This window comes from Pseudorasbora parva, chromosome 12, assembly GCF_024679245.1.
Source record: "Pseudorasbora parva isolate DD20220531a chromosome 12, ASM2467924v1, whole genome shotgun sequence".
Lineage (NCBI taxonomy): Eukaryota > Metazoa > Chordata > Actinopteri > Cypriniformes > Gobionidae > Pseudorasbora > Pseudorasbora parva.
Window position 1 is genome coordinate 37,615,717 of NC_090183.1, and position 13,043 is coordinate 37,628,759.

Genomic DNA, 13,043 nt, shown 5'->3' on the forward strand with positions numbered 1-13,043 from the left:
CGGTTAATGGCAGCTATGGTAGCAACAGAGAGGCATCCTTAATTTATCAAGCAGTCAGATCAAGCTCCTCTGGACTGTTTGGGACTGCCATTGAGATGGTAGTGGAAAGAGGCAAGAACTCAGTTGGATGTCACTGGGAAGTACATCCCTTGGTGGGTTCAGGCCCCTGCTAAATTTCTCTGCACCCTTGAGGCGACCTCGCCACAACCCTTTTCAGGAAAACATTCCTGGAGAGAAGAGCAGAAGGTGAGTGTGGCTGCCCGAGCGCCGAGCGAGGGACAAAGGCGTCATAATAGGAGAAAGCCTCACATAGATCAGGAAGCTGTGGGTGCAACAAAGAAAAGGAAATTGATTGAATGGGGCTGCAGCCCAAGCTCTCACCCCTTAAGTTTCTAATAAATCATCTGTTCCCTTTCTAGGAACGAGTGGCCAAAGCGAGCTCACCTTCTGAGAAACTTGGAGCGAAGCAGAATCGTAATACAGAAGAAGCCATCCACAGATCCGGGTTGCATTTCCCAAAAGCATCGTGAGCTTAAGTTGATCGTAGAACAATTGCCACCGATGGTCTCTACGATCAACTTAAACTTACGATGCTTTTGGGAAACACAGCCCTGGTTGCTGTATAAAAGGTTTGTGCCTCAGAGACCGGGTGCATCCCCACACTCTAAAATGTATGTTTGCATCAATTTTTTTTGAGTTATGACAACTTTGAGTGAATTTATGTTACACCAACAAGCTACATTGAGGTAGAGGAACTTAATCATTTGTAGCATAAACACATATTTTTAAGTTGATTACTAATATATGAAATGACATGCACTAATAAATTGTAAGACGAGGTTTGATTTGATATCTGACAAGCTGTCCAACTAACAAATGTACAATTTTACTCGTCACTGTCTGAATAGTCCAAATAGATGCTTTACACACTACAACTGACCTACAGACAATCATTTTTAAATCAAACTATTTTGTATATCGTATTCATGTAATTCTCTAGCGTTATAAAGTTTATCTCTTCCAGGTTTTCTGCAACCATCATGAGCACACGTCCCAAATGTTTACAAACCTATAATTAGCCTATTACATATTTTCTATTTTAATGAAACCAAAAATCAACATGAAATTGGAATCGGTTCTATGTTTCATTTTGTTCCAAAGAAAACAATGTTTTGGCATTTGTGTTGGAGTTTATCATTCATAATCAAAATTACTTGAAATAACTTTTTTTCCCACTGACAACATGTACGCCACACAGGCTACTAAATAGTGTTACCAATAGCCAAATAAATATTTAAATGACCACACATTCAGAGTAAAAAACAAAACAAACTAGAAAACAGCATTTGCTATTTTAAGACCATAAGTCAAGTCTAAAGAAAGCTTTTTAGGGTTTCAGTACCATTGGTTATTTCTTCCATTTGGCATTTTCTTTGTTACGTCAGTGAAATGATATTATATTCTTTACTTTAGATTGACCTGAATTAAAAGTACATTAATAAGTACATTTATTTTTTACAAATACTATTGGCACAAACATCATTGCTAACTGAAAGCTAATGGATGCTTGAATATATCTCTGTGCTTGTATATGAAAGAGAATAGGGTGGAACGTGCTCAGATTTGCATGTCAGCTATGACCTTTACTAAAAGACGCACATGAACCCACAAAGATCACACAAAGCTCACCACACATCACTGTACTGACAATGGTAAATCCATCTTTTGCTAAGTCATGAACATTGTTATAGTTTGCATCTGTATCTAAACTTATATGACTGTAATTGTTTTAATTAGACTTCAGGGGAAAATCCTGAAATTTCAAGAATTTAAAAGTGAACAGAAGTGAGTGACACATGAAATTGTTTTCATGATTTATCACAAATTTTTATCATTTGTCAAATCATTAATGTGGTTCAGATTACAATATTCTGAGTTTCTATTTATTAATACAATCTCCTTTTTTTATGTATGCATTTACAAACTGTTAAGCAGCAAATGAGGCTGAGGCATGAAATTAAAATATCAAAATTATATTTAAGTGTTATTTTCTTCTGAATGTAATGTCAATGTTCATTAAAGTTATTGCAAAAAAAAAAAAAAATCAAGATGATGTCATAAGAAAGAGGTGGTCGAGTGTCATTTGACGTCAAGGGTCATTTGCATGTCTGGGTGGTTTCATTTCGAGCCTCCCCTTCTCTCTTGCGCAAAGGGTATACGAAGCGAAGCTGCAGCTGATAGAAGTGGTCTACGTAAAATGTCACGGATACATCATGTTCACACTGGGGGGGTTTCTCTCAGTTGTGAGTATGCTATTAAAATTGATGAGCACATGTACGTCACAATAAATGTGGTCACACGGCACATCATGTAACACTGTAAAAGTTTATGCTACCATATTGCAATACTAATGAATTATGAAAAAGCAGCTTAACACACATAAAACTAATGCAAGCAGTTCATTAAAGCATGATATAAAAAACACATTTTGTGAAATAGACAAACAAGTAAACATGTTTTCTTTTTTCACTGTGTGGAAAAGTCATGTTGCTGAATGTTCCTTCAATTTCAACATTTAAATACATTCTTACAAAAAAAAAAAAAAAAAAAAACACCTGACAAAGACCAGCTTTAGATTTAAAGATTTAAAGGCACCATGTAAATTCAACATTATTCTCTAACTGCATTATTTCAGCTAATTTTTGAATGCAGTCTACTGATTAGTTGTTGTTAGTTTGCGACAGCATACTCTACAAGAATTGTTACAAGAATTCAACTGAAGAACGTGAGGGAAACTCTGATCTTGTGAGGCTCTCTGACAAGAAGGCAAGGGATGTGGTTCATTCTCTTGAACAACAGATGAAGTAAGGAAATGAACAAGTTCCAAGATTACCAAGCTCTCAGGCCACTATGCAACAAGATTGCATAACAAATGTGCTGATCTTCATGCAAGCATGGCAGAGCAGTTATCTGAGCAGATTAGATCAATTAAAATAAAAATTTAAATAATCAGCTGCACAGCTTTTTCTTGGAACCTGCCACAGTCTCCCCTTGGGGTTAAAGAGGTTGTTTTTAGAAAGGAATAAAACTTAGATGGCTGGCATCCAGTTGAGACTGGTAATTGTGGCTATTATTTAGGACTGGGCTGATCTAAACTTTGGTTGGGCCCACTCCTAACCCTGAAAAGACAAATGTTCAAGATGGCTGAATGACAGTTGTTATACTCTCTTCTCTGTCACCTCCTTCAGGTTTGGCCGTATTGTTAGATGTCGGTCATGGGCTTAGCTAAAGCTTTGTCTATGTGGAAAGCAGGATGAGGCCGGAGGGGTGAGTGTTAATGAGTATCCCCTGTGTGCCGCACCAACTCACGGAGGAGCTCCGGAAGCATAAAACGAGGAGTGACAGTGAAGGATGAGAGAGGACCAGGCCTGGATTTTATGTTGTGTTTTATTATATTTGTTTATTTTATGAGATTAAAGTGTGTTAAATATTTGCCAGTTCCAGTCTCCTTCTTCCCTAAAAAACTATCCCTGCTACATCAGTGCTGAAGCCCGGGAGGAACAATGAAAAAAATGTGTGTTGCATTTACATGATTTAACTGTGTACATCGGTCCCACATTAATCATTTAACAGGGTATCCGCGGGGTCTTGAAAAGTCTTAAAAAGTGATAAATCAATTTTGGGAAAATTAAGACCCTTATAAAGTATTAAAAAGTCTTATCACGGCTTTATAAAGTCTTAAATTTTGAAAGTATTTTGTTCAAGCTTTGTCAAAAGAGTTTGACTCCAAAAAGTATTAATGAATATATTTCTTTTCATCCCCATAAGTATTAAAAAACAACGGGGTGCTCAGTCTTAGGTCGGCTCGGAGCGCGCGCGCGGCAGGGATGGAAATTAGCACCGCCACCAGCCAAATGCGGCTGATTTTGAGTTGTGGCGGGTAAACTCGCTTCACCCACCGAGCTGTTTCACCTCTTTGTAAACTTTGTTCAATGTATGTGAGTGCTGCCGTATGTGCGCATATAACCAGTCGTTTTCTCCGTCATCACTCGCGTGAAGACGCGCTGTAAGAAGATCTGAGGCTGTGCATCATCCGAGAGCGCGCGCTCGTCTACTCAAATATTGAGTTCTCTTTCAAGTCTTGCGCTTAAACGGACAAACTCACACAAGAAGTATTTTAACATGTCGATCTTGATGAGTATCGTAGCAGACATAGTCTGAATATGCCTTAAGTGAACTGTATAGTATGCACAGTCGAGAAAGACGAGCATATCCCTGCCTCAGGTCTAAAAGGCGCAGTAGCCTTTACTGCTGCCTGAGTGATGTCCTTATATTTAGTTTGACGTTAAACAATGCTCTTGATTGAATAACTTTTGTAAGTTTAATAAGGATTAATTTTTCATTTAAACAGTTAAATATGCAGTTATTTTACATTTGATTACTTATTCATTTTCTGCAGGCCAGTAGGCATGTACATTATTATTTAATGTACACATGAGTGAGGTCGAGTTAAACATTTTAGTTTTAATTTTATTTTTCAGTTTTCGGCTTTGGTTTCTTCTTTTTTGGTTTCGGCCAAGAATTTTGATTTCGGTGCTTCCCAATCCCTACTGACAATGTTCTGCTCGGTATGTTGTCAACACGCTTCAAAGATGCCAGAACGAATAGTTTCATTCTTGGGACTAAAAACCATAAAACTGGAAGCCATAAAAGACCACAAATCATCGTGAAAATGTCAAAATGAAACTTCAAAATTTCATTGAGACTTGAGATTAATTAAGTATTGTAGAGCTTGTAGTATTAATTTTCACATGCAGTTACACATTGTCAGTTAAAAACAAAAAAGTGGCTGATAAAAACATTGAATGGTAGACTTTGAAAAAAGTTAATTTCCATCCCTGGCTAGCGCCGTCTACAGGTGACGTCATGTATTTTGCGAAATGCGCAGTTAGGTGATATGTCGCCCTCCAAACGCTGCAAAACAGATATGCAATATAAACGATGCAAAATTGGCCTACGATAGAGATTTTAAGTCTACATTCGACTACAACTGTTTATTGAAGGTTTGTTGCCGTTTAGAACTTGAAGTGCGATGAGGTCTTAAAATATTTTGAGACGGTCTTTAAAAAGTCTTAAAAAGGTATTGAAATTAACTTCAGGATTCCTGCATATACCCTGTTTAAGTTAAACAAACATAATTTGTTCATGTAACTTTAACATGGAATGAATACATTTTAAATGAGCCAATCATGTTGTCTCTAATTGATTGTTATGACATGATTTAGGCATTCTAAATCATATATTTATTTATCCACTTTAATATATTTAATGTTACAGAACTGAATTACAATACTGCACTAGCTAGTTGACAAACTTTTAGCTAACAATAACACACATTAGCATTTTAAATGCTAAGCATTAAAAGCTAAGCATTAAAATCAGTTTTGACATTAGCTGTATCAATCCACAGTCTGCCCCACTCTTCTCCACAATGGGTACAGTGGGTAACCCACTGTAATTTAAATTGTTCTAATAATTCCTACCTAATTGAATATTATAGTGTTGAATATTAAACACTATAAAACACAATCAAATCTCCCTCTTTCTCATCTTGCTCAAAAATACATAAAATAATACTTTTACATATAAAATTACAACATTTAATCTCTTGATTTAACCATATATGGAAAGCATGCTGGGAACTAACAAGCCCCGCCCAATTTCAGTTAATGCAACTCAAATCATTCATGTAACACAACACAAATGGATTAAGTTTGACTTCAATTTGACTTATTTTTAAATAGATTAAACACAACTGAACTAAGTTAGGACAAAATGTATAGCAATTGTGTTGCTTTAGCTCATTTTAAAGGAAGTGTATGTAAGATTGTGGCCAAAACTGGTACTGCAATCGCTTCCCCCTCTCCCCCTCCCCCTGACTCGAGGCTGCCAGATCCAACAGGAAAGTTTGTAGCTGCAACTGTGGTAACTAGAGCAGATTTGGCAACCTGGATGCCCAAACACTACTGACTTTGTGATTGGTCGATAGGTGGAGGGCGGAGTTTCAGGCCAAAACACAACATGTCAACATCAACACCATCAACAGTTGAGTGCCGCAACAACAACTTTTAAATGAGAATATCCTGGCCAGACTACTGTTGTCAGTGATATAAGTATTTGAAATTAACATGATTTCTTAATGTCTAGTGACATATCAGGGGCATTTTATGATTAATTGAAATACATTTCTTACACACAGTTCCTTTAATTAAAAAAGCAGTAGCATCCTTAAAAAAAAGCAATAGAAATTATTTTTTTTCAGTAAAGGAGGAGCGTTTGGCCCTCGCCGCTGTGGGGAATCGAGCCATCGAGCATGGTTGAGCAGATCTGCCGCCATTGATGCTTGAGGCAGACAAGGGGACAAGTTACCGCCTGGGTTCTGGAGGGACGGCTGCCATCCAAGAAGGAGTGAGGGAGTTGCTGCCGACTGCCATGATGGGGAGGAGCAGGGAACGGTGGACTCCAGAGGATCCACAAGGTGGTGGAGGACTCAGAGGGCCATCCACCGAGGGCTATCCAGCGCCACTGCCAGGCATCACGGAGGACTTCATCCAGCTAGTGGAGGACCAGATGGCAGTGTGTTTTGGGAACTGGACCAAGAAATCTCTCCCCTCTTTTCTCTGTCTCTCTTCATGCTTCCATCTCCTTTTCTCGTGCCTCATCAGTCCTTACCATCAAGTGCTGCGGCCGCTGTGTCTGCCCCACCCCTCATAGGGGCAGAGAGCCGTGGGAACAGAATGAGACTCGAGTGATAATGAGTGTCACCTGCACGAAACACCGGCCTCATGTCTCTCACGGAAGAGAGCTGGGAGCATAAAAGAGGAGCGAGGAAGAAAGAGAACCATGACTGGGACATTTATTTTGTGTTTTTATTATTGCACAGTTGTCCGTGAGGGGCTGTCACTTTACTTTCGTTTTGTGTGTGTTTATTTTGATGATTAAAGTTTGTGACACGTTGGCCGGTTGTTCTTGTCTCCTTCCCTGAACTACTAACTTTTTTTCACAGTCATTTTATAGAATGAGTGTAAGTTCTTGTTTGCAGCTTTATGGTTTAGATTTAAAAGGACCATGCACGTGATTCGCTAAATGCATCATTTCAGATCATTTTAGACAGTCAAATTATTAGTTGGTGTCATTAGTTTGCAACGGCCTTCTCTCTGTTACAACAATTTAACTGAAGAACGTGTGGGCAACTCTGATCTTGTGAGGCTCTTTGACAAGAAGCCAATTTATGTGGTTCATTATCTTAGACGAAGTGAGGAAATGAACAAGTTCCAAGATTACCAAGCTCTCTGCAAATGTGCTGATTTCATGCAAGCATGGCAGAGCAGTCATCTGAGCAGATTAGATCAATAAAAATAAAATGAAAACAAACAGCTCAGGCCTATAGCCAAAATAGGAAGTAGTGATATTTTGGTCGGCACAGCTTGTTCTTGACATCTGCAGCCGAGCAGTCCTGCAGATGGTGCTGGTGCTGCTACTTCAAATAGAGAGGAAATGCATATCAGACACATATGAACATTCTTCTAAGAACAACATAAGAATGAGTTCAGTTCTTTCTGAGATTCAACTCGGAGGGAGCTGCACGGCCTGTTTACACTCATAATAGCAAGTAAAAATGGAAAACACTTCTAAATTACCTCTGCAGCATCATATTACATAATTATCTTAAGTATACATCTCATCATCATACTGTATTTGTCCAAAGAATGTTATTGTAAAAGTTGGTAAAGACGCTTATCTAACCAAACTCTGATTTTCTTTACCTTTAACTCAAAACCTGAACTCATGAACTCCTATAAGCAGACGCAAGGTTTAGAATTAAACGGTTAACAGCCCTCAGTGTAAAGCACCTTCTTGTGGTTTTATAAGTGGAAGGAGCATAACGGCATTTAGCTTCAAGCGCAGGAACGTGAGTGTGCGTGGATGGAAACTTTCAACCGAAAGCTGTCGCCTCCCCAGAACCTCTGTGTTTCTAGAGACAGAGGGAGGGAACGTTATCGACTATCATAAAGAACATATGTAGGAGGGGACAACACCATCTCTGACGTGGGGCACTTAAAATACAAAATACAAAAATACATATGATGATTAAAGTCAATAAAATGGAGAACCGTTTGAATGGAATGACACTGCAGGCAAAGTTTTTGTTTGTCTTTCTGGTATTTATATTGGAGAGTATTAACAAACTTTTAGATGTAGTCCTTTATTTAAAATTGTACATTAGACACTACATAATTGTACACATTGCACTGAATCGCAACAAGAAATAAGGATAAACAAAATAAAATACAAAAAAATTATTATTGCCTACAAAAAGTCACGCAACCCATTTATTTCCATTTCACAGAAACAAGATTAAAACTTTATAATAAGGCTACACATATACGGACACTAAATAAAATAAATAAAGGAAAGATTCTCAGAAGTTGTCCTTAGCCCACCTAAATATGGGAAATTCAGCTAATTCGTCATATTTTTCTCAGGAATGCATGAGTCACTTCAGTCTGTGGTAGTAACTGTGGCACCATGGAAATGATTTTATAATCTGACGATCTGCCTATACACTGTCAGAAATAAAGGTGCATGCTGTCACTGGGGCGGTACAAAACCGAAAATGTACTACTATGTACCTTTAAAGTACTAATACGTACTCCTAAAGTACTGATTTGTACCTTTTAAGGTACTAATATGGACCATTTAGGGGTTTTAAAAGGTACACAAAGATGTACCTTTTCACTTTTGTACCTTAGGGGACCGCCCCATTGACAGCACTGCATCTTTTTTTCTGACAGTGTACATTGACTGCAGTTCAAGATCAGGCAATGTGAAATCTGCCATTCAAAGTCAACAATCAGCAGATTTCACATTATAGATCTCGAGTAATGAATTGAAATCAATTCACGGCTTAAATTAAATTGGCCATCTGAATTCAAATGGATGAACATTTACACTACAAGCGCAATGTGATAGAAAGTGACTTTGAACACTTTCCACGTGGGTGAATGTCACTTTTGCTTTGAACCCCAAATAGATCCGTATTTAAAATTGTCCCATTTCAACCAGTACTTTCAACCAGTAAGCCTTAAACAGGTGTAAACGGTCCTAAACAGCCCCCCAAAATACGCTAGTTTTCCGATTGACTGTATTTACAACATTCTCTCAACATCTATTGAAGCCATTAAAAATATAAACAACAATGATATTAATTATAATTGACAATTACAACCAAGTACTGATTTTTAATTAAAAAAATTGTGTTATGTACACTTTATTTTAAGGTGCCCTTGTTACAGTGTAATCACACAGAGAGTATAATACTAATTAACAACATGTACTTAGTAGAATAATTATGCATATTTACTGTTATTATCATAGTAAGAACTTGTACGATGCGTAACAGGGACACTGTAAAATAAAGTATTACATTAAGTGGATATTTAATGACGTTAACAGCAATTTAACTAGTTATACAACAACTATTGCTTGCATACAAAATATTCCACAACACACACACAAAAAAAAAAACCACTTAGGCCATTGAAAACTGCGTTAGACAAGTGAGGACAGGCACTTGTCCCCAGATTCTTCAACAGGCTTTCTGCATATGCTCTCTAAAGAGAATAAACGTAAGAAGAATGAATAGAGAGTAGCCTGACACACACACACACGCTGTAATTTTATAGGGGGTACTTCACCTTTTCGAGAATCCACTTTCTTTCGGTTATGAATGCAGCAGTTGGATTTACACTTGTGGTACAGGAGTCCAGACAGAAGAAGAATACCAATGAAAAGCATGACCAGCCCTAGAATGAAATATTAATTCATGCTTAGCAAGAAAGATACAAATTGTGGTTGATGAATAAATCTGGAAGTAATGAAGAAAGAGTACATATGCTGTGGAAGTTTTCTTTGGTGGGAGATGGGGTTGTAGTTCTTGAAGGGGCTGTAGAAGTGATGGTGGTTGTCTTCATTGAGGTAGTATATTCTGTGGGAGCTTCGGCAGTCTGATTTGGTGCATATTTGCAGACGGCATCAGAAGTGCTGGTGCCTGGGATCTCAATCTCACCGTTACATCTACAGATGAAAAAAATGTTTGCGATTGTCTTCATATGGCATTATAAAAGAATTGTTCAGTCTAAAGTGAAAATTCTGTCATTTACTCATGCGGATGTCATTCCAAACCTGTACGACTTCATTTCTTCATTAAAACACAAAGACGATATTTTGATGGATAGTAATAAACATTCTTCAAATTATCTTCTTTTATGTTTCATAGAGGCGTGGAATGACGTGAGGGTCGGTAAATGATGAAAGTATTTTCATTTTTGGGTGAACATTCCCTTTGAAGCCTTACTGCTGAATCATACACAAGAGGGCGTTGGATTATACGTTTGAAGCTGTTGAGATGAATCATATGAATTAGGATCGTCGCTGAAATTCATTCAACTTTTTTTTGCTGGGGAATTGTCATGCGTTAGCTCTACCACAAAGTAGGCTCCCCTCCACATCTCTAAACTCTGGAACATCAGTATTTGTTGTCTCCCCTTGACAACAGCCCTGGGTTTATATTTTGAATTGCCTATAAAACTGTATATCTTTTTACATTTTTCGTATATCTTTTCGTAAAAACTTACTCTCTCCATTTTTGACAAGTTGAGTCATCTTTGTCTGAGAAGTAGCCATATTTACATTCACTGCAAGTCTCTCCTAGAAGAGAGACATAGTCCAAGTTTCATAAGATTCACAACAATGTCAGTTGATGCGATTCAGTAAGGTAGGATTTAATGTGTACCTGTTTTATCCACTCCCGAACCTTTTTTACATACACAAATCTCTTCTTGTTTCTGATCAAGGGGTGTAAAACCTTTCCTACATTTGCAGCGAGTGTTTGTTGTAGGTGTGCATTTATCGACTTCCTTACTACCTGAGGGGGGAAAAGAATACATGTTGAAAAACTAAATATTCAACTAAAACGGGTGACTTTGCCTTGTTTTGCACACATTCAACAATGTTAGTTCATGTCACAGTATCTTAGCATTACACATTACATTCTTAGTTACTGAATCTATGTGCCTAAAAAAGTAGACTGTGGCACTTACCTTTTTCACATTTACTGCAGTATTTGCAGTGAATGTTTTCTCCGCTTTTAGGGTTATACTGATTTTCTTGACAGTCCACACAGTTTTTTGTAAAATAATCGAGCCTCTCACCTACAATTAACAGACATTATTTATGAGGTATTTAATGTGAAGAATATCCATAAATCTCAGTATTTAACTATAATCATACATACCTGCTGGACAACTTTTCGACGCACTTGCATTTTGGTGAAGTAAAAGCAAACACAGGAGAGTTGAGAGGACTTTCATGTAGAATAACATGACAACAGTAACTAAAGTGTTACCCTCAAAAAAGAGGAAACAGAGACTGAAACCTTAGACAAGGTGACATTTACCCCAACCTTGTCTGAATTGGCTACTCCCCCTCTTTTATTTTCCATAGTTAAAAAACATGTAGGATGAAATGATGGTACTGTGTAAGTTTCTTGAGTTAAAAAGGTCAAAATCCCTAAGTTATATAATAGCCATTAACTTCATCTGTTTCTCATCTGAATTTGATCTCTCTGGTTGGTGCACATCAATTGATTACAAAATAAAACCTGACACATAAAAATGCTCAAAAACTAAAAGCAGCTTGTGAAAATTGCTGTTGCTTATACATTTATTGCAGTTTTACCATCCTTTTAATTATCAATTTCTAACATATACCACATGCAAATGCTGTAAAAATATTTATTGTACTTCTCTCTGAATCGAATGTCCTCAACTGGATTTTTCATGACTGGATTTTTTTCTGGATTTTTCTTTAAAACAGGAAATGAAATCTACTGTAAACAATTCCCGAATTCAAGTTGCTTATCTATGTGTGCTGCATTAATAAAATGTTCTGTGTTTTCAAGATAGAAAAAAACATGATATAAAATTACAATTTCTCTTTGGACAGGCGTTTAATATTTAATTTCAACACTGTAAAAAATAAAAACGGAGAATTTACTGGTAATTTTCTGCCAAAAAATTATCCAGTAATTTTATGGAAATTTCTGTTAACCCTTAAAACACAAAATAATGCAACGTGTAATTCAAAATACAGGTAAACACACTTTTTTTTTTTACAGTGAATATAACATGCCAAGTGTAATAACCAATACTTATCTAATGCCATTAATTCAGTTTTCAAAATGTAATTTTTACGTTTCAAGATAACTAACCGGCATGCCATATTAATTTGATTCTTGAAAACATCAGGTCTGGAATACATTTATTGATTGATTGATGAGGTAATCAAATGAACTGACACAAGTGCAATATGTGAATGTGCTCTCTCTATGTATTCTAATGACTCAGAGATGTTTTGCATATTGGGAAAAAAACATTGGTATAGAAGAACTGAAAGCAGGTAGGTCTGACACATTTAGTAGTTGAGTAGTTGAGGTTCCTTGGTTTACTGGTCTGCTGTTTACAGGAAAAAGGGTATGTTACACACGCTGAGAATGAGTGTTCTGTTCCGCTTTCCATCATCCATTGAGAAACAAAAGTGGGATTATTTAGTTTAAAAAAAAATTACAATAGTAGCAAACAATGGAGTTGGAAAGGCAACACCAACATCAAAAAACACTGGAAAATAGTCAATGCGAAGAGAAGCAAAGGTGCATTGAACTGCATGTTTCTTTTTGCAGAAGAAAGTGCAGAGCTTACCCTGACATACTGTAGATTTTATCTTAAGCTTGTTCCGGTTGAACAACAGCATAGTCTGTGATCCTCTGTGAGAAAGAGGATTTAAAAGTCCTTATAAATATGTAAAGAGTTAGGACAGAGAGCAAAAAGAGATACAATGGAGAAAAGATAACTAGATCCATTTTACTAAACTGTGTGTTTCCCTTTAGTTAACTGAACGTTGAAAACAAAATGACTGCTAATGCT

At 37.0% G+C, this 13,043-nt stretch overlaps 1 protein-coding gene across 1 annotated transcript; it reads right to left on the minus strand.

Moving 5' to 3' along the window:
• Nucleotides 1-9,406: 9,406 nt before the first annotated feature.
• On the minus strand, nt 9,407-11,539 carry si:ch73-361p23.3 (tumor necrosis factor receptor superfamily member 9). The gene is made up of 7 exons (XM_067458509.1): nt 11,357-11,539; nt 11,163-11,273; nt 10,856-10,987; nt 10,698-10,770; nt 9,953-10,137; nt 9,759-9,866; nt 9,407-9,674 (listed from the first exon to the last, which is right to left on the minus strand). Exons 1-7 carry the CDS (start codon nt 11,442-11,444, stop codon nt 9,613-9,615), a joined length of 759 nt encoding a protein of 252 aa, XP_067314610.1. The 5' UTR covers nt 11,445-11,539; the 3' UTR covers nt 9,407-9,612.
• Between the last annotated feature and the right edge of the window lie 1,504 nt (nt 11,540-13,043).

Coding starts and splice junctions, on each gene's coding strand:
- si:ch73-361p23.3 (XM_067458509.1), bottom strand. CDS start 11,444: ATGTTATTCTACATGAAAGTCCTCTCAACTCTCCTGTGTTTGCTTTTA. Junction 10,988..11,162: donor CTGCAGTAAATGTGAAAAAG/GTAAGTGCCACA, acceptor TTCCCCCCTCAG/GTAGTAAGGAAGTCGATAAA. Junction 10,771..10,855: donor TTCGGGAGTGGATAAAACAG/GTACACATTAAA, acceptor TCTCTCTTCTAG/GAGAGACTTGCAGTGAATGT.